Source organism: Penicillium arizonense, assembly GCF_001773325.1.
Source record: "Penicillium arizonense strain CBS 141311 chromosome Unknown PENARI_contig008, whole genome shotgun sequence".
Lineage (NCBI taxonomy): Eukaryota > Fungi > Ascomycota > Eurotiomycetes > Eurotiales > Aspergillaceae > Penicillium > Penicillium arizonense.
In genome coordinates this window covers 628,391-651,090 of record NW_019173285.1, presented here as the reverse complement: position 1 = coordinate 651,090, position 22,700 = coordinate 628,391, and the positions used below count along the sequence as shown (strand labels likewise).

Sequence of the window (22,700 nt, the reverse complement as noted above, 5' to 3'; positions counted from 1 at the left end):
GGAGTTGTGTATATAAGTTAGCATTCAATAGTTAATGGCGCCGTTGGCGATCCGTCGATCTATTTCTTTATATTCCCTCCCGCCTCTTTGTTCGGTGTATAGCCCTCTCCCCCAGCGATCCCAGCGATCGCCAGCGTTCTCGAACTTCAACCCCGCAGTGTCTCGGTCGGACTCAGAAAACCAAAAACAACCAACACAATCGATCAACTGAATTACCTCGAGTGGTTGCATCCTTTTGTGCGTATTCCCGACTGTTTCACCTTGGCGGGGCTGAGCCGCATCTTGCGGGCAACGTGTGGCACTTCCAGCGTAAGGCTGACTTGAATTTGTGACCACAGGGATATATCGAACGAACGTATATATCGCATTACCCCCCGAAACGAATCCCTTTAGCGCCAGGCCCAGTCTGCAGCTCGTTGCGTCTACCTCCCTCGATCCTCCCCTCCGTGTTATCGCAGGTTCACCCCCCATGGCGGCACCACCTCCGAAACCCAAGGTCCAACCGTGCCGATACAAAACTGGCAAGACACTCGGCGCTGGATCGTACTCCGTCGTCAAGGAATGCGTGCATATAGATACTGGTCGCTACTATGCGGCCAAGGTCATCAACAAGCGTCTGATGTCTGGGCGGGAGCACATGGTATGTGTTGGAACTGCGGCCGACACCACTACATGCTGACGGACTGAGTGAAACAGGTCCGGAACGAGATCGCTGTCTTGAAGAAGGTGTCTATGGGCCACCAAAATATCCTCACACTGGTCGACTACTTTGAGACCATGAACAACCGTGCGTTTCTTGTCGGTGTGGTGTATACCGTCTGTTTCTAATGACCACTGACCAGTATTGCTCTCTAGTGTACCTGGTGACTGATCTCGCGCTGGGCGGAGAACTCTTTGATCGCATCTGCCGCAAAGGCAGCTATTATGAGTCAGACGCTGCCGATTTGATTCGCGCAGTGCTTTCCGCTGTGGCATATCTGCATGACCACGGAATCGTGCATCGAGACTTGAAGCCCGAGAACCTGCTCTTCCGCACACCAGAAGACAATGCCGATCTATTGATTGCTGATTTCGGATTGTCAAGAATCATGGACGAGGAGCAGTTCCACGTCCTGACAACAACCTGCGGAACCCCAGGATACATGGCCCCGGAGATCTTCAAAAAAAGCGGCCACGGCAAGCCAGTGTGAGTCCCATGCCCCGTACACGCCATACATTGATAGTAAACTTTACCCCCATATCTAACAAACTCCAGCGACATCTGGGCCATTGGCGTAATCACCTACTTCCTACTATGCGGCTACACCCCCTTCGACCGCGACTCAAACCTGGAAGAAATGCAAGCAATCCTAGCAGCAGACTACTCCTTTACGCCGCTAGAGTACTGGCGCGGCGTATCGCAAGAAGCGCGCACCTTCATCAACCGCTGCCTAACAATCAACCCTCAATCGCGAATGACCGCTCACGAAGCCCTCCAGCACCCATGGGTCAATCCGCCCTATGACAACGCCAAGCTCGGTTCGGGCGAGGACCTCCTGCCGACCGTCAAGAAGAACTTCAATGCGCGGCGCACGCTGCACCGCGCTATCGATACCGTGCGTGCTATCAACAAACTCCGCGAGGGTGGTGGGTTCATGATGGACGGTGTTATGAGTGTTGATCCTAAGCCTGAGCGAGTGAATGGGGACGAGATTATTGAGGAGGAGAAGTATGCTGCGCCGGCGCAGTCGGCTGCGGATCATGCTTCTGCTGGGCAGATTGATAGTCGGGGCAATGCTCGTGGGCAGACCGAGGAGCAGATTCGGGCTCAGGAGCGTAGGGTTAAGGAGATGGTTGCTGGGTTGTGGAGTCGGACTCCTCGTTAAATCATACCCTTTTCTATTTTGCATTTTGCATATTCCATGTCTCAGTTTCAATTGTGATTGTATTGTGTCTGGTCCGAGTGAATATTGGTGACTATTGTCTAGTATGGGCATTTTCAGTATATATGCATACCAGTTTTTCTGGCCTATATAACTACACGGACCTCTAATGGGATGCAAGGCTCACTTCTACGGAGTGGTAATACCGGAGGTGGTATCTACATTCTTATAGTACGGAGTACTAGCCGCTATTCGACTACACATGCTATGAATCATTATGATTATAAAGGATCTATAATTAAACAAATGATAAAGAGGAATATACTAAGTGTAGTGTTGGTTAGTGCGAATCGAGGTTTACTGTATTCATTAGACTCCATATCGGTGATCTTAAGCACGCTACTGCTATCCCATATGAAACTTATCCGGAAACCTCTGGAACAAGCCAGAGAAGTTACTGTAGTATCATCATAATCATTATTAATGGTCTCACATGCTAGAAATGTAGGACAAAAGCAACGCGATCTAGAATGGAAACTGAATCACGCCAGGATTTCCGCTCCATCATCCAGAGACAGAACCCAGTCCCGCCATGCCTGCCACTCAGCATAATTTGCACTCGCCTTGAGTCCCTGATACCTGATAGTGCGGAACTCCGAAACTTGGTCCCAAGGTTTGGCAGTACTGGAATTCCCGCCTGCCGCACCTCGTAGTAGTCTCCTAGCGGCACTGCCACTCCCACCACCACCGTCCCATCCTGCCTTGCGCATCAGGCTCTCGACGGTCTCTTCTTTCGTCCAGCCTTGCTCGACGGCAACGTCGGGGAGATAGGTGGCGCCGTAGCGACGGCCGCGGTGAACGAAGGAGATACGCAGACCGTGGGTACCTAGACTCCAATCCAGGGCGTCTGTGCAGGGTTCAAAGGATCCTAGGAGAGTGAGAGAACATGATAGCGAGGTGAGGAGAGATTTGGGGATAGGAGAGAAACGTGTGTCGTCAAAGGCCCTGCAAGAAAAGAACATTACAAATTAGCTGGTCTGGTATACTGGGGCTGTATGCTTTCATGTATATAAAAGCAAGGATTGGGAAGTACATACGAGGTCAAAGCGTAGGACTTCAGCCCTTCTGCTAGCTCCTGTCCTTCGAATGTGCCTATGCAACCCCGCAGAGACTTGTGTCCACTTCGTGACATGGTATTCCATGTGACGAACAGGGGGTACCGCTGATCGGGCGATATCAGCTGGGATGGAGTCTCGGCCAGCCCGGGTGAGGTGATGTTTGTTGAGCTTGAGCCAAGCGAATTGGTAGACGTGTTGGAAGCGGATGACGGCGTAGTAGCTGCACTGGATGTGGCAGAGCTTTGGCTCTGAAGGCGGCTGACGCTGGGGAGTTTCAGCTTGTTGGGACGACTACTCGTCAGGGAAGATTGTTGGGCATCATCTTCATCCTCTTCATTTACAGACTGCTGTCGGTCTGCCTCTTGTTCTGTTTGATCTTGCAGACTCGACAACTTCTTAGTTTGCTCATGTTGCTCCCAGAGGGCTTCTACGGCTGCCAACGTGGCTGGCTCGCGGCCCTCGAATGAAGCAAGCAGGGATTCAAAGCAGTAATAACACTGCGCTGTATTCGCCATGTCGACCAGGCTCTCACGGCCAAAAGCTCAAATGATGCACTGCACTGCTTCAGATCCTGACTGTAAATGACCTCAGTCCTGATAAGAGATATGTCCTTATCGATAGAGGGCGCGAATCCAGACTTGAAGGCGAATCCGAGGGTGTCTGTAAAGAACTGAAAGCAGTGCAGTAATGACTCAAGAGTCGCCTGTAAACAGGCTTGGGTGAAGATACAACAGCAGGAAACAAAATGAAGAGAACCTTGGGACGTCGGAAAGAGGGGGGACCACACGTGATCCCAGATAACGTGAGCTATGTGGGGGAAGTATGAAGTCTACAGTAGGATCAGAATGAAGAAATCGTCCGTGAATTGTATAAATTCTTGTGTTGAGAACAAAGTTGTAAAATATACATAGGACGCCCATTAATGTTGAACTTTTCCCGTAGAAATATGAGCCCGCTGTTGAAATAGTGCGGTTGCTCACCCGCCAAAAAGCATTGCTCGTCATGCATAAAAAAAAACATTCCCAATATCCCAATGACCCGCGTCAGGTTGAAAAAAGCAGTCCGGTATTAAACCCCTTAAAACGCACTCATGTAGTTTTTCTTTTCTGTACGAAATGATGTTGAACTCGCGGGACCTGAGTCAGGTCCCTCTTTCTTTTCTTCACCATACTCTCTTTGCGTCTAATTTAGACGGGAAGAGGGTAGGTGCTGGCCCAGTCAGCAACCTCCTTGCGGAGAGCCAGGATCTCAGGGATGCTGTCGGGGTTGGCAACCTTGGCCTTGAAGTCCTTCTGCTTGTTGGCCTCCTTGGGGAGCTCGCTCTGGATCTTCTTGGACAGAGCAATGGCCTGGTCAATGTAGCGAGCAATACGCTTGAAGTCCTCCTCGCCCATACCACGGGAAGACATGGCAGGGGCACCAATACGGATACCACCGGGGGTGAGGGCAGACTTATCACCGGGGACGGAGTTCTTGTTGCAAGCAATGTTGATCTGCTCAAGGACGGCCTCGATACGGGCACCATCGATGCTCTCGGGGCGGAGGTCAACAAGGACCATGTGGCTGTCAGTGCCGCCGGAGACGAGCTTGTGGCCCAGAACCTGGAACTCCTCCTCGAGGGCCTTGGCGTTCTTGATGACCTGCTCCTGGTACTGCTTGAACTCAGGGGTGTCGACCTGCTTGAGGGCAACAGCCAGAGCGGTGATGGTGTGGTTGTGGGGACCACCCTGGTGACCGGGGAAGACGGAGAAGTTGATGGGGTTCTCAAGGTCGTACATGATGTCCTTGCCGGTCTTGTCGGTGCTGCGGACACCCTTGCGGAAGAAGATCATGGCACCACGGGGGCCACGGAGAGACTTGTGGGTGGTGGTGGTCACGACATCGGCGTACTCGAAGGGAGAGGGGATGACACCGGCGGCGATCAGACCAGAGATGTGAGCCATGTCGACAATGAGGTAGGCACCCACCTTGTCGGCAATCGCGCGCATGCGCTTGTAGTCAATGAGACGGCAGTAGGCGGAGGTACCGGCAACCAAGCACTTGGGGCGGTACATCTCGGCGTTGCGCTCGAGCTCGTCATAGTCGATGATACCGGTCTCGAGGTTGACACGGTAGGGGAAGGTCTCGAAATAGGTAGAGACAGCGGAGATCTTCTTGGTGGCGGTTTGGTAACCGTGGGACAAGTGACCACCGTGGGGGAGGTCCAAGCCCATCAGGCGTTCGTGGGGACGCATGAGAGCCTGGTAGACCTGGAGGTTGGCAGGGCTACCGGAAAGGCACTGGACGTTGACGCCCCACTTGGCGGAGTCAAGGTTGAAAGCCTTGAGGGCACGCTGCTGGCAGGTGATCTCAATAGCGTCAATGTGCTGGTTGCCACCGTAGTAACGAGCACCGGGGTAACCCTCGGAGTACTTGTTGCACATGGGCGAGCCAAGGGCATCAAAGACAGCACGGGAGGTGAAGTTCTCCGAGGCGATCAGGACGACCGACTCACGCTGACGTTGGATTTCCTTCTCCTGTAAGAGTAGGGAGCATTAGCAAAAGCAAATTCCATTATAGACGATGCAATTGAAGGTGACAATTGCCTCAGAAAGAGTTCAAACGTACCATGATCGCAGCGATCTCGGGGTCGCTGGACACGAGGGAGTTGTGCATTTGCTGTAAAAATGATGAGTCAATGATCTATACCAAACCTGGTGGCAGGTGGAATTGGAGAGACTTACAGCCTTGTGGGCCTCGGACAGAGCGTAAGACATGATGAAGGTAAATATGTCTGTTTTCTTGATTGATGAAAAACAGAAGGGGAAAATGAAGAAGAGGAAGAGAAAAAAAAGAAATGGGAGTGGTGGGGGAGGGGTGATCTGCCGTTTGCCTCAGGCCACCAAAGTTAAAGAAACGATATCGGAGACCGGCAGGCCGAATTAGGTGAATTAGGTCATCCAATTGGAAATTCTTAGGTTCTCAGCTTAAGGCGATATATGCGTCTTTTTGGTTGCAATTGGGATGTATTGGAATAATCATGACTTGACTGCTAAAATAAAAACCGGGTATTCCTTTTATAAACATCTAACACCATAAATGATCCCGAAACTCACTCAGCCTTCCCATTATGGCCTGCTTTTCCCTGTGTAGTTTTGAGGTCCTATAGCCCTGCTATTAGGTCCTGATGCCTCCATTTGGCATTCCTGCGCGGTCCCCAAAGTCTGAGATGACAGAGCGTAAGCGTGCCACACGGTCCTCAAGCTCTGCAATCTCTTTTTGTTGCTCCTCAACAGACCGTTCCACGTCTGGTAGTCCCTCGACGACTGTGCGCGCCTTCTGGATTCGAATCCGGACAGAGCTGGTTTCGGTAGGAAGATCTTTCACATCGAGCGGTGGATGAGTGGCTGGGTCAAGGACTGGTACATCGTGTGATGCAGTGCCATTGTTTGCCTGCTGGGCTGCCTGGTTGGTCTCGGCTGAAGCTCCTGGAGCTCCTGTGGTGTCTCCGGGTGCGCCTGATGTGCCGTTTGATGTGTTCTTTTGAGAGAGCAAGCGAACAAGGATCCCATATAGCGGCGGGATGATCTCAAATGTCTGTGGTGAGGGAAAGGGTACGGTCTGGGGTGAGGCTGGCGCGTTGAACGGCGTCTCGGGCGCGACTGAGGATTTGGGCAGTGGAGTGCCCGCTGTTGGGGATCGAGAAGCCATTGCGGGATCTTTGACTAAAGGAACCCGAGGATGTTGAAGAACGATGTGATCCCGGGGTTAGTCTTTAGGGAAGAGTCGGAACGCGGAGTGACGTCGGGGAAGAACCAAAAGCGTCACCGGGAATGCCCCTCCTCAACCGGCCTTTTTTTGCGCTTGTCTCCTATTCTCTTTCTCCTCTCATCATCTGTCTGTTGGTAAGCAATTTGGCATTCTTACCCGTATAGGGCTATCATATCCTTGCAAGACAATTAATCGGTGTTTATAGGTGATTCAGACACATACAACCCCACCATGGCTTCGGTCGACCAGAAAGTTGCTTTGAGTAAGATCGACTATCCCCCAGGTCCCCAAATCAAACGCTAATGTCATGCAGTTGTCATTGACGGCTGGGGTATCGCGGGCCCCAATTCCCCTCCCCAGGGTGATGCCATCGCCGCCGCCGAGACCCCGTTCATGTCTGGCTTCTCCGAGCCCAACTCCAAGACCGCCCAGGGCTTCTCCGAGCTGGATGCCTCGTCTCTCGCTGTCGGTCTGCCCGAGGGCCTGATGGGCAATAGCGAGGTCGGTCACCTGAACATTGGTGCCGGCCGTGTTGTCTGGCAGGACAGTGTTCGCATTGACCAGACCCTCAAGAAGGGTGAGATGGGCAAGGTTCCCAACATTGCCAAGGCCTTCACTCGTGCGAAGGAGGGCAATGGGCGTCTGCACCTGTGCGGTCTGGTCTCGGACGGTGGTGTTCACTCCAACATCACTCACCTTTTCTCCCTGCTCGAGGTCGCCAAGGAGATGCAGATTCCCCAGGTTTTCATCCACTTCTTCGGTGATGGACGTGATACCGACCCCAAGAGTGCCGACAAGTACATGCAGCAGCTTCTTGAAAAGACCCAGGAGCTCGGCACTGGTGCTATCGCCACCGTTGTTGGTCGCTACTACATCATGGACCGCGACAAGCGCTGGGAGCGTGTTGAGGTTGGCCTGAAGGGTCTGGTCACTGGTGAGGGTGAGGACAGCGAGGATCCTCTGAAGACCATCAAGGAGCGCTACGAGAAGGGCGAGAACGACGAGTTCCTGAAGCCCATCATTGTTGGTGGCAAGGAGCGCCGTGTCCAGGGTACGTTCAAGCTAAACACATGAGTCAAGCTCGTGATATTAACTGAGCCATAACAGACGACGATACCGTCTTCTTCTTCAACTACCGTTCGGACCGTGTCCGTGAGATCACTCAGCTCCTGGGTGACTACGACCGCTCCCCTCGCCCCGACTTCCCCTACCCCAAGAACATCTCCCTCACCACTATGACCCAGTATAAGACCGACTACACCTTTGATGTTGCCTTCCCCCCGCAACACATGGGTAACGTCCTGTCCGAGTGGCTCGGCAAGAAGAACCTCCAGCAGTGCCACATTGCTGAGACTGAGAAGTACGCTCATGTCACTTTCTTCTTCAACGGTGGCGTTGAGAAGCAGTTCCCAGGTGAGGTTCGCGACATGATCCCTTCGCCCCGGGTTGCTACCTACGATCTTGACCCTAAGATGAGCGCCGCTGCCGTCGGTACCAAGATGGCTGAGCGCCTTGGCGAGAAGAAGTTCGACTTCGTCATGAACAACTTCGCTCCTCCTGACATGGTTGGCCACACCGGCGTGTACGAGGCCGCCATCCAGGGTGTTGCTGCCACCGACAAGGCCATCGGTGAGATTTACGAGGCCTGCAAGAAGAACAACTACGTTCTCTTCATCACCGCCGATCACGGGTAAGTTGTTTCACCTAGTTCGATATCATGCGAATCCCTAGTTAACCCAAATTCACAGAAACGCCGAGGAGATGCTCAACGAGAAGGGCACCCCCAAGACCTCCCACACTCTCAACAAGGTTCCCTTCGTTATGGCCAACGCCCCTGAGAGCTGGAGCCTGAAGAAGGGCGGTGTTCTGGGCGATGTTGCCCCCACCGTTCTCGCTGCGATGGGCATTGAGCAGCCCGAGGAGATGTCTGGCGAGAACCTGCTGATCAAGTCCTAGATACGAATTCTCGCACATAAACGTTGATTATGATACAATGAATAGAAACCAGTTCTGTCAATATAAACCGTATTGCCTTTTATTTAAGAATGGAGTAGAGTTCTTCGGAGTGGTCGACCCAACCCTCAACGTGATGCAATTCGTCATCCACGGTTCTCTTTGGTAGTATTGCAATGAAATTTTGATGGGTATATCTTCAACCTAATCCATGCGCCATCCTGGTGTCGAGCACCTATACAGATCACATTTCCCCGGATACTATGGTATCCCAATTCATGAAACCTTAGCGCTCAACGCCCAGCACAGTTTCCGGTCTCTCGTTGAGTCAAGATAGATCACAGCTGCGAATTGTGGGCGCTAAAACGCAGTGAACTGGTTGGACTTCAGTCCCATCTGGCGCCAGCTTCGTGTTGCACACACTTATCGCATCTCCTGGTGACATCTCCTTTACTTCTGGATTCTGCTATTTCGAGCTCAAGCAGAAGCCTGAGCAGCAGCAGCCTGCTGCTGCTGCTGAATCTGGCTCTGGAATTGCATGATCTAGAGGGGAATGTCAAAATAGGCCCATGGTGGAGAGGTTGATAGTGCGCCTTACCTCTGCACGCTTGGCCTCGCTCTTGTCCTGTGTCGCATCGATCTCGCCCTCAATTCGCTTGCTATAGTTTCACAATAAGCATCCATATTTGCCGGTTCGCAGCGGTGAGACTAACATTTCCTTCTCAATGAACTCCAGTCGACCGTTGACGGCCATGGTTGCTTCGGTCTTGTCCTGCTTCAGCAACACCGGGCCGACAAGCTTGAAGATGTTGGATTCATCATCCAGCTGAGCAAACTCGCTCTGCACACCCTCGTTCTCCTGCTGCTGCGATTCAAGTTTCTGGCGGGCATCGACCAAGCCCTCGAGCTCTGCGCGGGGGACAAGTCAGTAGCTGCCACCGGAAATAGCAAATAGACAAGTAGACAAACCGGTCTGCATGCCCTGGAACTCTTCCGTGAGCGCCTGAAGCTGTTTCTGGGGGTCCATGGTGAAGTTGGAGGTGAAGTGGGAGGAGGGAAAATCAATCGACCTGCCCGCCCGTAAACAACTTCCACTCTCCCTTTCCCCTCCAATTCCATCCAACCGACTGTTCTTGCGCCGATACTCGCTTTCGATTTCCTTCTTCCTTACTGAATTTCTAGTATTCTCTACTCGCACGTCTCTGCCTATCCTTCTAGCCTTCGCCCAGTGCCCACGAGACCCTTGCTCCCCTCCTTCTCTCCCCGCTTTAGCACGTCTGCCTCCGCGGTTTGCCTCTCCGAACTCACCAAACACGTCGACGCTTTGCCATCATGAGTAATACGGACTTCTTGGGGCGGGCGATCGATACAGTCAAGAAGGCAATCGAGAATGATAATGACGGCGAGTACGAAAAGGCTTATCAGATGTACTACTCCGCACTGGAGTTGTTCATGCTGGCCTTGAAATGGGAGAAGAACCCCAAGTCCAAGGAGATGATCCGCGCAAAGGCTGGCGAGTACATGGATCGTGCGGAGAAGCTTAAGAACCACTTGGCCGACGATCGGAAAAAACCAAGTGCTGTCAGCGCAAATGGCAAGGTGGCGCACGGTAGTGGGAAGGGAGGGTATGTATTCGACCTCTTTTGACTGGGCTCAACCCTGCTCTGTCGGTTCAATTCTTGTGATTTAGCAAGGCTGGCAATTGAGTTATCTACTTGTTTTCATCCGCTGACAGTAGTGGTCCAAACAGGAAGGAAGATGACGATAATGGCGAGGATGCGGAATCGAAAAAGCTCCGGTCAGCACTTCAAGGCGCTATCCTGTCCGACAAACCAAACGTGAAATGGGAGGATGTTGCTGGTCTGGAAAATGCAAAGGAAGCATTGAAGGAAGCTGTCATTCTTCCTATCAAGTTTCCGCACCTGTTCACTGGCAAGCGGCAACCCTGGAAGGGTATCTTGCTTTATGGCCCCCCTGGTACTGGAAAGTCCTATCTTGCCAAAGCCGTTGCAACGGAAGCAAACAGCACATTTTTCAGTGTCAGCAGTAGTGACCTGGTATCAAAGTGGATGGGAGAGAGTGAAAGGTAAGCGATCATGTTTTCCCGCCGAGTACTGAAGTTATGCATACTAACTCGCCTCCAGACTTGTCAAGCAGCTTTTTAATATGGCCCGCGAAAACAAGCCCGCAATTATCTTCATTGACGAGGTTGATGCTCTTTGCGGACCTCGTGGCGAAGGAGAGTCCGAGGCATCTCGACGTATCAAAACCGAGTTGCTTGTGCAGATGGACGGTGTCGGCAAAGACTCAAAGGGCGTCCTGATTCTGGGCGCAACTAATATTCCCTGGCAACTCGATGCTGCCATCCGGCGACGATTCCAGCGAAGAGTACACATCAGTCTGCCCGACGTCAACGCACGAATGAAGATGTTCATGCTGGCTGTGGGCTCCACGCCGTGCCAAATGACCCAGGCCGATTATCGCCAACTAGCCGATCTGAGCGAGGGCTACTCCGGTAGTGATATCAGTATCGCCGTGCAAGACGCATTGATGCAGCCAATTCGTAAAATCCAAGGAGCGACACATTATAAGAAGGTCCGTTTTCACTTCTCACCTCAATCTACAATTTGTGACTAATCCCTTTCGTTATAGGTTCTGGTCGAAGGTGCAGAGAAACTCACCCCCTGCTCACCAGGAGATGCAGGCGCAGTGGAGATGAGCTGGCTCAACGTCGATGCAGAGAAGCTCCTGGAGCCCCCACTCGTCCTGAAGGACTTCATCAAGGCGGTTAAGAACTCCAGACCAACCGTCAGCGGAGAAGATCTCACGAGGAACTCCGAATGGACCCAGGAATTCGGCAGCGAAGGTGCCTAATCATGCCTTGTGAGATGATATGAATATTCCCATCATGGTATCGACAGCTTGAGACATTCCGCCCAGGTAATTGTCATGGAACCGAGGACGGAAGTTAAATACTGTACTTCATTTCATGTCTGTGCCCATATTCTCTCTGTCCCAGTCCTGCGTTTCTTCCTTTTTTCTTATTCCTTGCTTTCTGTCCTGTCAATGCTTGCTTCATCTCGGATTTCTGTCTGTGGCTTTGGGGTGGTGCTCCGAAGAGTTTGGTGTTTAGAAGCGTTTATCCACTTTTGGCAACGGCGTGGCGTTGTTTGAGCAAACATTTCATCTGTCTTTTCCCACGGGCCTTCCCATAACAAAGAGCGCGAGAGTGGTGCATACTGCCTTCGAAGGCTAACGTTAAATGGTTGTTTGTCGCTATGTACACCATCGGCTACGTTGTTACCATAGCTAGCTATGGGTTTTGATATGGCACGAGCATACTACTTCAAAATTGTAAAGCCCTTGTGCGTTCGTATGCAGGTATAGACAATGCCAACAGAGGCTCAATTTCTGTACTGACAGAGGCAACTAAGAATACTCTTACTCGGGTCATCCGATTCCTCATCAGGATGACTATGCACAACTAGTCAACAAGCAAATGCAAAGCCAGCCCTAAAACGCCCCCATGCTGAAAAGATCGAAAGACGAGGAAGCCAGAAGTTGAAGAAAAGCAAAAAAAAACCTGCTGTACTTGCAAGACATGTCGGGGGAATCTCTGGCAAAAGATCGACGCTGGAAGAACAAAAGACAAAAATCACAACAGGATGAAACACACAAAAGCTCTCAGAGGATTCATTGCCCAAGTAAACTCTTGTTCGAGCCATCGCGACGCTTAAGCATTTCGGTCTTGGCCCGCTTCAAGCCCTCGCCTAGCTTCTTGGTCCGTTTCCAATCACTGCTCATCTTTTGCATGCGGACAGTAGCTCTCACTAGGGAAATGGCAGTTCTGAATTTGTGGCGTGGAGTGCGAGTAGGAGTACGATCACGGGCTTGTACACCCATCTCGGAGATCATGCGTAGATCGGCGTCGTTGCTGTGAATAACATGTTAGCTATGTGGGTAGAAATAATTTGGATAAATGGGATCACGAACCATGCCACCCGAACACGTTCACCGAGTTCCATCAGGCCCTTACTCCAGGCTAAATCACGTCGGAACTTTTCCTCCCGCTGTAGGCGAGCACGGAGCCAAATGATCTCCTTGCCTAGGCCGCGCATCTCCTTCTCATGCTTGGTCTTGTTGCTTGACTTGAGGTGAGTGTTTTTCGCCAGGACTTCCTCGTGGCGCTGTTGTAACACATTGAGGTTGTTGGTTGCAGCTTCGGCCTCTCGTCTGTGAGCATCACGTTCCTCGCGAATGCGGAGAACATGTTTCTTCAGTTCGTTGAGGCGTCCTTCCCGTTCAGAAAGCTTCAGAGCTAGCGATTCGGCTTCGAGGGTAGAAGACCTGAGCAGCTCATGGAAGTCCTTTTGGTCCTCTTCTTTCATTGCAGCGCGCTCCAGTTCACGATTCTTGGCAGTCGCTTTCTGGAGAGACCGGTGTGCTTCAGCCACTTGCTTTCGTAGAGTACGTAACTCGTCATGAAGTTTGTTGGAGGGTGAGTTATGCGGGGAGATTGAATCGAATTTGTTCATCATCGCCTCATGAAGATCCTTCTCCAGTTCCTCAATTCGTGACTTGTAGCTTTGTGCAGAAGACTTTTGCTTGGATTCGCGCTGGAGCAGAATATTTTCACGTTTCCGAGCCTCGTCCAGGTTGTGTCGAAGTAGAGAGAGATCTCCATGTGCACCGGATTGCTCATTATCTACCAAGGGCGACTGCTCGATCATGGCTTCCAGTTCCTGAACTCGACGTTCCAGGCGCTGAACCTTGGTCTTTGCTGTAGTGAGTTCACGATCCCGATTGCCCGAGCCTGCAAGCAGTTTGTCTTGGAGACGATCGATCTCAGCAGAAAAACGGCCCTCCTCTTCGGCGAACCGTTCACTCTCAGAAATAAGCTGGTTTTCGAGTGTTGCCTTGGCGTCTCGCAGTGCGTTGAGCTCATTTTCAAGTCTTGTCGTCGTTTTGCGTAGTTCAAGCTTATCGCGGTCAAAGCGAGCGGTGTCATCAGCATTCTGGAGTCGTTCGAGTTGTGCATGAAGCTCAGCACGCTCAGCTTCCATCTCCTCTGCGGAAGTCTTTAGGTCGTAGAGCTCAACATGAGCATTCGCAAGCTCGTCACGAAGCTTTTGTCTCTCGGCGATGGTTTTCTCCATAATTTTCTCCAGTTCGGGCGTGTTGTTCTGCCGGCCCTTGGCGAGCTCTTGCTCATCTGCCAGGCTGGACTGTAGCACAACAACTTCATCTTCCAAAGCTCGCACTTTGTCCTGGAGAGCTTGCTCTTCACGGCGAGATACCCGGACATCTTGCTTCGCCGCAAGGAGTTCGTCTTGTTTTTCGTCAAGGTCGCGTCTTGTCTTGCCGAGGTCATCTTTGAGGTCTTGAATTTGGCGGTTCAGCATGGTCATTTCTTGGGCATTGCGCTTTTTCTCGGCATCAAAGGCCTCCTGCAATCTGGACTCCTTGCCAGAGTAAGAGTTGCCGGCTTCCTGAAGCCTGTCGATAGTGCGCTTCAAGTCCGCTGCTTGATCTTCTGCCCAAGATTTCTCTGATAGCAAGGTCCGCTTGTTGCTCTCCCAACGGCTTTGATCAACTGCGAAACGTCCCTCTTTCTCTTCGATCTCGTGCTGGAGGTTTTCAATCTCTTCTTGCAGTCGTTCAACTTCGACCTTGTGCTGCCAACGGGTGTTGTGTCCTTCATCCTGGGCGCGAGTAGTGGCATCCTGAACAGCCTTTTGGAGTTCGCGAATTCTGGATTGTGCTCGGTCGAGTTCGGCTTGCAATCCTCCCGATTCGTCGGTCAGTGCACGATGGCGAGTTTGAAGAAGTTCCTTTTCGTCTGTTGCGCGTTGGATTTCGTTTAGAGCCTCCTCCAGTCGAGCGGAAGTTCTCGTCAAATCGAAACGGGCTTGGTCACGTTCGCGCTTGGCAGTATCAAGGTCCTGGACAAGATGTTGAGCGTTATCTTCTAGGCCATGTTGCATAGTTTGATAACGTTCTTCCAGACGAGTCGCAATGTTCGTTTTGTTCTCGAGTTCCGCACTCAGGGCGTCATTCTCTTGTCGAAGATCATGTACTTCCTGCTCGAGACTTTCGGTTCGCTCCTCCATTTGCCGGCTCAATCCTTTAGTGGTAAAGGATTTGTTTGACATCTCGTCTTGCAACTCTCTCAAATTTTCTTCGGCGTGGTCCTTCGCTGCAATAGCTTCCCTTGCGACAGCGTCTGCTTCTCTTGCCTCGGACTTGACCTGGTCAAGGTTATCCTGGATATCCTGCATTTGCTCCTTGGCACGATCCAGTTCAAGCTGGAGCTCTGCGGCTGCGCCACCCTCCCTGTCGCCATTATGCTTCAAGTCCTCTAGCTCTTCTTCGCGTTCCTCAAGGAGTCGATCCTTTTCTCTCAAGCTTGCCTCCAAATCCTCGATCTCGTCTCGAAGTTTGTCGGTCTCTTGCGATTGACTGTCCTTCACTTGTCTCAGTTCGTCGCGGGCTTCTCGGAGTTGCTTGTCGCGCGATTCGAGCTCTTCGCGCATCAGATCCATCTCGCGTTGTACAGTTTCGTCAGCTTGCCTCTTCCACGCCTTCTCCTTCATTTCCATGAGCTGCACTTGATAATCCTCGAGGTCGCGCTCTGCCTGCGCTAGGCTCTTCTGGTATCGGGAGATATCGCGTTGCATGGTCATTCGCAAGACTTTGAGTTCAGTGTTCTCTTTGAGGGCGGCGTTATTGTATTCAGGGCCGGCTTTTTCTAACTGTTCCTCCATATAATGGATCTTCAGTTTCAAGTTCCAGTTGTCTTTCTGGAGTCTATCGATGGCCTGCGGAGTGGGTAACGTCAGCGTGAATCCAGTTTTGTGAGTATAATGACAATAGTATCATACCTGCACTTGCTCCTTGAGCGACATCATATTCTGACCACCACCGAGGACTCCTGCGCCGTCGCGTCCTAGTCTGGGTATCGGTGTACTTTGCGCACTACTGCTGGCAGCCTGGGGCAGCGGTGTCGCATCTTCCATCGTCCGATCCTCCTCGTAAATATCTGACATGTCCATTGGGGGTAAGCCGGGCGTGTGGGCGTTGCTTCGATAGTTTTGTCGCTGATACCCTGGGGTTCTCGGATCGTCCGTTCCTCGCGCCGCAGACATTGTCTTCAGGAAGTTGTTCTTTGTCGCGCTCTTCATCAATGGGGTGAATTCTCCCTTCTCAGGGCCTGCTGCTGGGAGATGCCGTAACGCGCTTCTCACCTTGGAAGCGCCCGCACGCGGAGTGACGCGTTTGTCGAAGCCCTTTATCACATCGTTGTCCTTTGACGGTGTATGGAATGAGTTTTCGACTGAGTCCAATGCCGACAAATGAGTTCGCCCCGCGCTGCGAAACCCGTTGGTAAGGTAAGTCGCGTTGCCGTCAATTTCAGTGCGCGGCGTGTCGATGTAGGGGAAGGCCATCGTGTCGGAAAAACAAGGCCAGAAATGTTTAACGCGTGACCATCACCTCATATAGCAGGAGCGTTGCAGACCTCACGTTGGGCAAGTACGGGCAGTTACGGACGTGTTTTGGAGAGTTCCCGCGTTTGGTCTAGTGTGGGCATCTCTGTTGATTTCTAGCCTAATTGGGCTTAGCTTGCAGATCACGGGATGTAAAGTTCGCCGCTTTTTTTTATCAGAATGCCATGAGGTCATTCTTCTTTCTACACAAACAGTCAAAATGACCACCGAGGAGGATATCGCATGGTTCAAGTCCACCTTTCGTCCGATCCCGAAGCCAGAGCTCCCCGACGACGCTGTGGAATATTCCATCTACCATATTCCGTCCTCCCCCGCCCCCGCCGTTATCGATGAAGCTGCCGAGACCCGCGCGCGATTGATTGAGGTCCAGCGCAGTGCTGCAGATCTCACCAAGGATCTGCTTAAAGATTACATCTGGCAGCGTGAGGCCTTTAAATTGGAAATTGCAAAGGAAGATGGTATGAAATATATATTCTTGTCTGCTAGAAACTTACTAACTGTATCGGTTGTAGGAATCAGCTCGCTGCAGGGTCGCACCAACTACGGCGACTCCATCGAAGACGAATGGGTTATTGTGTACCTCCTCCGTGAGTTGACCAAACGACACAAGGATATTTGGGTCAAAGTGGCGGACAGTGATGGCGAGTTCCTTCTTATTGAAGCCGCGGGAACACTACCAGCGTGGATCGAACCGGACGTCGCAGACAATCGGGTGAGTGTTGTCCTGATGCTTGAGTCATCAATGTGCTAACCATTTTTCATCCGTTAGGTATGGATTAATCAAGGAGAGCTGCGCATCATCAAACCGAAGCAAGAAGCGAAGAGACAAGTAACCGAAAAGATCACTCTCCCGGAAGCACGCAAGATTATCCAAAACGAGCCCGGTCGCCTCCTCCGATCTACCATAATCCAGGAAGAGGCATTCTACCGTCTGCGCAAATACCCCCAGCAGATCAGCGAGAACCTCCACTCTGCCGTCATTACAATCCCCCGCAAGGCTGCATTCCTCCTACACCAAAAGCCAGCATACATCTCACCCGCCGTTGAGGCATTCTACATCCGTGATCCAATTGCCCTACGCCCACTACGTGCCAAGGATACTTCGGGTCTCGTTTTCAAGCCTGACGATCTGGTTGACGTGAGTGTCCGATTCACTCGGGTCGGATATGCGCAGCTTAAGAGTCAGGAATTCCCCATTCCAAGCACCTGGGCGGGCAAGCTACCTTCGACTGAAGATCGAAAGGCATACGACCGCGCAGAGGCAGGAATGAAACTTGCATGTGGACTTGAGATGTTGCTCAACGATCCTCAAAACCAGGACAAGGCTGTAGTCAGAGAGATGAAGCTGCTCCTGGAGGATGTGGAGACCGGGGATGAAGAGCTTCCCACCGACAAAGAGATTCAAGAGAAGTGGGACAAGCGAGAAGACGATGAAAAGTGGCTGGACATCAACTTTGAAGATCTGGAGGCAGAGCTCAAAGGACGGGGCCAAGGAAAGGGAGAAGATGCAGGCAATTTCGGCGACACTGGCGCCCAGGAAAACCTTCAACGCATCGTGGCTCGCTTTGAGGAATTCCTGAATGATAACTCAGCTGGATTCGATGGTGCCGATTTCATTGATGACTTTGGAACGGATTCTGACATCGATGAAGATGAGGAGGAAGAAGTCGACAGCGAAGGTGAGGACAAGGATGCTTCTTTCAACGAAGAGGAGTTTGCCAAGATGATGAAAGAAATGATGGGCATGCCCTCTTCGTCAGACTCCATCCGCAAGCGAGTGGAAGAACTAGACTCGGATGGCGAAGACGATACGGAGCAGATCAAGGAGTTGTCCCGACGAATGGAAGCCGAGTTACAGGGCACTGGTATCCTCGATTTGAACCGACGCCCGCAGAATCTGTCTGGAGAAGCAAGCGGCTCCGGAGATAAGGCTGCCAAGTCTAAAGACGACAATGATGAGGATGACAACGTCAACATCAACCTCGCTAAAAACTTGCTGGAGAGTCTTCAGGGCCAAGCTGGTGCCTCTGGCCCAGCCGGCAACATGTTGTCGATGATGAACCTTCGCATGCCAAAAGACGATCGCCCTTGAGGGGCCACGCGTGTCTCAGTTATGACATCTTAAAAAAGAACGAACAGTCGTCCAAGGCTAGCAAAGGAGCCACATCCTTACGCACGACTACCAGTATATTCTATCTGAATTCGCTGGGTCAGAGCGTATGTCGACACAAAGCACATTTATGCCCCGGTTATCTGTCAATGAGACTGCGTATCTCAGCTTACATACTTCAAAGTGAGCCCTGTATGATGATTGACAGCGATTGGCTCAACATCCGGCTGCTGCCGTAATTCGGCTATATGCGACGAACCGAAACACTTGCGATTCCAACTCCCTGTGTCAAGTCATCTTGGGGCAGAACCCAGACCTCCGTCGCGGTGACCGAGTTATGATGGACGTTTCCCTCTATGCTATCTTTGCCAGACATTCTAACCCATTGAAACCCCATTGGTAGTGTATGTAGCTTCAGGGAACACATCAGACGTTTTCATGATCACATTTCCACCCGTCACATTCCTTATCTCTTTAGAGGCCCAGCCTCGGTAGCTCACACCGAAAACGGTGCAGTAGTCAGTAACGGTTACCATGGCGTTCAGGGTTACAATGCCGAAGTAAATAAATAAAAAACGCCCCGAAAACAAATATCCCACTGTTTTTCTCAATAATCCTCCGTGTTACACCATCACATGCTGAGGTGGCTCCATACGTCGAAATATATATAGCACCGGGCACTTTCAATTATCCACCAAACCCACCCAACACAAACAGGACGATCTTACCGATGAAGTCCATGAAACATGAGCTTCGCCAACCGTCTCCACAGGTCTACCGACCTGCCTCACAATGAGGATACGTGAAACCAACTCCGCACGGAGCTCCGGGAGGTCAACATTCCGCCCGTTGCGACCTCGGGAGACGTTTACGGGGCCGAATAATTAGTGAATTACTAGGGAGTAGTAGTACGGAGTACTCCGTAGATATGAAGAGAGAAATGGAAAGGATGTGGAAATTAAGTCGAGTATAAAGTGATTAACACGTGCTTATGCGCGAGGTACAATATAACCCAACCTTAATTGAGAAGAGTGAAGAAACATATTCCCCAACCAGTAACACTGCGACTATTTCAATTAAAGTGAAAACTAGATGGGAAACCGAAGAACTAACACACAAGCGTGACATGCTAGACTTAGGTGCATGGCATTTACGTACAAGCATTGGGTCTAGCCCAGCCACATTTCCCCAACTATCTCGTGATGGTATTGTCCTGGAGTACAGAGTTCCCAGTACAGTAACCGGAAGTACACCGATCCAGGTACAGGTACTTTATGTACGGATCAGCAATCTCATCAGATCAAGATGCGGAAAATCCCACGTGGCTCGATCGTCGATCGAACGGTTTTCAGTACAAACATGTCTCGTGTCTCTTGTCTCGTTTAACTAATCTTGTCTAATATAGGATATTAACAGTTGCGTAAACATACTGGGCATGTCTCAGCCATGTCAGCGCACACTATAGGCTTATAATTGATTATGTTCGGCAGCGGAAGTTGTCAGGCACACACCGGGTAGCATAGTGGAGACGCAGATGAGTGATTTTAGACATGGAAAAAGCCAAAAGGATTCCAGAAGGCCGGAGTGGAGTTGATGGAATGCGACTAAATCCCGAATCGTTAGTGTCGTGTGCTGGTGGCGAAAACGGATCCCCTGCGGAATTGCCGGTCCACTTTCGGCTGTGGGTTCGCCTTGTAAATCCCTCAAGTGATTAGAAATCAACGGAATAGGTACCTAGTATGGTAGTGTGGTGGTGCTCAATATATTGTAGAGACGGGAAGTGTATAGCCAGGGAAAGTATAGAGGGGGTTGGGGCTGAACATGTGTGGACGGAACAATGCAGTCCCCTGTATAGCGTCGGCACTAGTAGAGTGCCGGGAGCCGGGATTAATTCAAGGTAAAGTATCAATTGGTTTCAAAAGTTGGAGTACATTTCCGGAGTAGTATAGAGCCGTTTAGACGGGGCGAATTCTGATTCTATGGATGTCAACTCCGGGTAAGAGAGGATCATCGGTGGAGCCTGGAACATTCGAACAGTGGACTGTAGCCGGAGTACATGTACACAGGTACATGCACAGAGAGTAGTCGATCCCTGCTTTTGGAGACGCAAATGCTGATCCCCCCCGATTCGTTTCAAGATCGTCATCGGTATATCCGGACTTATTCCAGGTAATATCGTGACTTCATTCAGCAAATCGGAGGTGTTGGAATCCAGCCTTGAGTGTACGGAGTTGTGTAGTTATCTCTCCCCGACAAAAGAAAGGCAAGGGAAAATGATAGATCATAAGCCTTTAGATACTCACATGTAAGGGTGAGACGGGATATAAAAGAATGTGACCGGAAGGGAGTGGAGTTCCATGTGTAAAAAGGCAAAAGTCGGAATTCGATCTCCCTTTTCCTTCTTAATCCTCTCCATCCCCCTTCCTTTTTTCCGGGAACCAGGTTAGTGGGCATACCACAGTCTGCAACAATGGACTGAGGGTACCCACCATGGACTTCATTGTATGTATCTCTCTATACTGAGTATATTGAGGCTTGACTGACTTCCCTAGCTCTCGTTGACGCACTTCTGTGAGGTGCACGGCCCCACCTCCATCATCTGCTCCCAGGTGCTTCCCTTTTCATGCCCGCAATGCCACCCCGACTCCGACTCGCCCCAGGGGACCCCTGCCCCCGATTCTCGCGTTGAGCAGCCTCGTCACAAAGAAGACTCCAAGTCGCCCAAAATTGAAGACCACCCGTACTTTTTGAAAGGACATCCGGCCTCGCCCGATGAGAAATCCAACCGAGGTGGCGGGAATGGCGACACTTGCGCCAGCTGCAGTCTGTCGCTACCCGCCGATGTGAGCAAGCAACTGCCTCAGGGTGCCGGCGACGGAAAAGCAAGCAACAGCAGTCCCGTGCTGCGCTCGCGCGAAGTGGTCAACTCATGCGGCAACACACATTCGGATATGGACGACGACTCTCACGATTTCCACTCTCACTCTTCCCCCCCCGAATCACTGCGCTCTGCATCGGTCGCCTCCGACGCCTCCTGTCACACCCATATCCATACCTACCTCTCTCAGCGCGGGCCGCCGAAACCGGCCGACTATGCGCTCCTTCGCCGATCCTCAATCCGCACCTTGAGCTGTGAGCTCCTACCCCGAGGTCTCTCCTCCGGTCCTATCTGCTTCGGTGACTCTGTCGCAGGCTACACCATCGCATACATCTTCCGCCTTCCGGACCCCATGGCCCGCGGCAAGCGTCGCAGCTACGCATTGGTCGCACTGGCCGGGCGGGATGCTGGAAGAGCATTCCGCGCATGTCCCATCATCTGGCGCGCATTCGGTCGCATCGCCGCCAGCATCGTCAATGCCGCAGAGCGTTTCCAGGAAGACGAGAAGACCCGCGACGAGCAGAACAACCCGGGACGACAACCCGGCCGCCAGTACACGCCTGTTTCTTCCTTCCTCACGGGTCGCGCCATGGACCCGGCCGGCCGGCGCGCAGCAGGCCAGATCCGTGCCCGCAACTTGGCTGAAATCGTCGGCAACGAATACATCTTTACTGAACTACATGCCCACTTTGTCGCACTTCTTCAACAACTCGGCTCGATGTTTGGCGGTATTCCCCTTTCTGAGGAGCGCTTCATCTGCAGTACGATGGGTGACGACGATACTGCCAATCCCGCCCAGCCGGTCCTTGTTTCCACAACCGGACAGCCCAAGGACAAGAAGTTCGATGGCAATGACATTGACATGTCGAACCTTGAAATTGCCTCGGAGCCAAAGGCGATCCCCATTGCGCCTCGCCGGTCCGTCATGGCTTGAAATTTTCTTTTCATCATTTGCATGAACCTCTTATTGAGATACCCGCCTGCTTTCTTGTTTCTTTTTCCCCAGGCACTTCTTTTTCACCTTGTCTTTTTTGTATTCTTTTTTTCCCTTTCAATTCTCTGTGCTTCTATCCGCTTTGGCAAGGTGACCAATATCGCGTTGCTCATTCTGCATAATTTGGGTTTCTTGCGATATGGATATGGCATAGACTATGGCGTCTCAGACACGGAGTTTTTGATTTGCAGCCTTGACTTTTTCGGTGATTTTTTCTCTCTTGAACGTCTCGTCTGATTATGGGGTTCGTCCGTCTGTTCAGCGACTTTGAGACTAGTGCTATGTTACGATGAGATGTCACGATCACGAGACATTCAAGAGACATGTATTCTATGTATTATCTGAACACGAATCACAGCCACTGGCTTTCATTTTAACTTACTTCCCATCAAGTAACGCCAATATCTACGTAGTTATCAAATAAATCCACGGTTAGATGATATTCCTATAGTCCGGATAAACCCGGGAAAATTAGCCATATTCGGTTAATCCGACTACAGGGCCACAATCAAAAATCCCACCAAAAAGAA

At 51.4% G+C, this 22,700-nt stretch overlaps 10 protein-coding genes across 10 annotated transcripts; 5 read left to right on the top strand and 5 right to left on the bottom strand.

Annotated features, from left to right (window-relative positions):
- Positions 1-469: 469 nt before the first annotated feature.
- PENARI_c008G00122 (serine/threonine-protein kinase) lies at positions 470-1,865 on the top strand (the record flags this gene model as incomplete). Its single annotated transcript, XM_022631264.1, has 4 exons — positions 470-640; positions 697-787; positions 856-1,186; positions 1,256-1,865. The coding sequence occupies 4 exons, from the start codon at positions 470-472 to the stop codon at positions 1,863-1,865; spliced, it is 1,203 nt and encodes a 400-aa protein (XP_022488694.1).
- A 539-nt stretch (positions 1,866-2,404) lies between these two features.
- PENARI_c008G09037 (AMMECR1 domain-containing protein) lies at positions 2,405-3,495 on the bottom strand (the record flags this gene model as incomplete). The annotated part of the gene is made up of 2 exons (XM_022631572.1): positions 2,405-2,867; positions 2,960-3,495. The coding sequence occupies 2 exons, from the start codon at positions 3,493-3,495 to the stop codon at positions 2,405-2,407; spliced, it is 999 nt and encodes a 332-aa protein (XP_022488613.1).
- A 672-nt stretch (positions 3,496-4,167) lies between these two features.
- PENARI_c008G04680 (glycine hydroxymethyltransferase SHM2) lies at positions 4,168-5,736 on the bottom strand (the record flags this gene model as incomplete). Its single annotated transcript, XM_022631425.1, has 3 exons — positions 4,168-5,496; positions 5,588-5,638; positions 5,704-5,736. 3 exons carry the CDS (start codon positions 5,734-5,736, stop codon positions 4,168-4,170), a joined length of 1,413 nt encoding a protein of 470 aa, XP_022488657.1.
- A 400-nt stretch (positions 5,737-6,136) lies between these two features.
- PENARI_c008G11507 (mediator of RNA polymerase II transcription subunit 9) lies at positions 6,137-6,670 on the bottom strand (the record flags this gene model as incomplete). Its single annotated transcript, XM_022631665.1, has 1 exon — positions 6,137-6,670. The coding sequence occupies one exon, from the start codon at positions 6,668-6,670 to the stop codon at positions 6,137-6,139; it is 534 nt and encodes a 177-aa protein (XP_022488712.1).
- A 291-nt stretch (positions 6,671-6,961) lies between these two features.
- Positions 6,962-8,686, top strand: PENARI_c008G05388 (phosphoglycerate mutase, 2,3-bisphosphoglycerate-independent; the record flags this gene model as incomplete). Its single annotated transcript, XM_022631458.1, has 4 exons — positions 6,962-6,992; positions 7,044-7,781; positions 7,838-8,420; positions 8,479-8,686. The coding sequence occupies 4 exons, from the start codon at positions 6,962-6,964 to the stop codon at positions 8,684-8,686; spliced, it is 1,560 nt and encodes a 519-aa protein (XP_022488482.1).
- A 474-nt stretch (positions 8,687-9,160) lies between these two features.
- Positions 9,161-9,710, bottom strand: PENARI_c008G04958 (tubulin-binding prefolding complex subunit YKE2; the record flags this gene model as incomplete). Its single annotated transcript, XM_022631440.1, has 4 exons — positions 9,161-9,226; positions 9,282-9,342; positions 9,397-9,592; positions 9,653-9,710. 4 exons carry the CDS (start codon positions 9,708-9,710, stop codon positions 9,161-9,163), a joined length of 381 nt encoding a protein of 126 aa, XP_022488571.1.
- Positions 9,711-10,015: 305 nt separating this feature from the next.
- Positions 10,016-11,557, top strand: PENARI_c008G12503 (AAA family ATPase VPS4; the record flags this gene model as incomplete). Its single annotated transcript, XM_022631698.1, has 4 exons — positions 10,016-10,308; positions 10,434-10,769; positions 10,828-11,278; positions 11,336-11,557. The coding sequence occupies 4 exons, from the start codon at positions 10,016-10,018 to the stop codon at positions 11,555-11,557; spliced, it is 1,302 nt and encodes a 433-aa protein (XP_022488859.1).
- An 819-nt stretch (positions 11,558-12,376) lies between these two features.
- On the bottom strand, positions 12,377-16,128 carry PENARI_c008G12465 (putative spindle-pole body protein (Pcp1); the record flags this gene model as incomplete). Its single annotated transcript, XM_022631696.1, has 3 exons — positions 12,377-12,617; positions 12,677-15,501; positions 15,565-16,128. 3 exons carry the CDS (start codon positions 16,126-16,128, stop codon positions 12,377-12,379), a joined length of 3,630 nt encoding a protein of 1,209 aa, XP_022488880.1.
- Positions 16,129-16,387: 259 nt separating this feature from the next.
- PENARI_c008G03610 (putative regulatory factor Sgt1) lies at positions 16,388-18,280 on the top strand (the record flags this gene model as incomplete). The annotated part of the gene is made up of 3 exons (XM_022631388.1): positions 16,388-16,646; positions 16,701-16,900; positions 16,958-18,280. The coding sequence occupies 3 exons, from the start codon at positions 16,388-16,390 to the stop codon at positions 18,278-18,280; spliced, it is 1,782 nt and encodes a 593-aa protein (XP_022488692.1).
- A 2,508-nt stretch (positions 18,281-20,788) lies between these two features.
- On the top strand, positions 20,789-22,110 carry PENARI_c008G10763 (folliculin domain-containing protein; the record flags this gene model as incomplete). The annotated part of the gene is made up of 2 exons (XM_022631630.1): positions 20,789-20,800; positions 20,851-22,110. The coding sequence occupies 2 exons, from the start codon at positions 20,789-20,791 to the stop codon at positions 22,108-22,110; spliced, it is 1,272 nt and encodes a 423-aa protein (XP_022488744.1).
- Between the last annotated feature and the right edge of the window lie 590 nt (positions 22,111-22,700).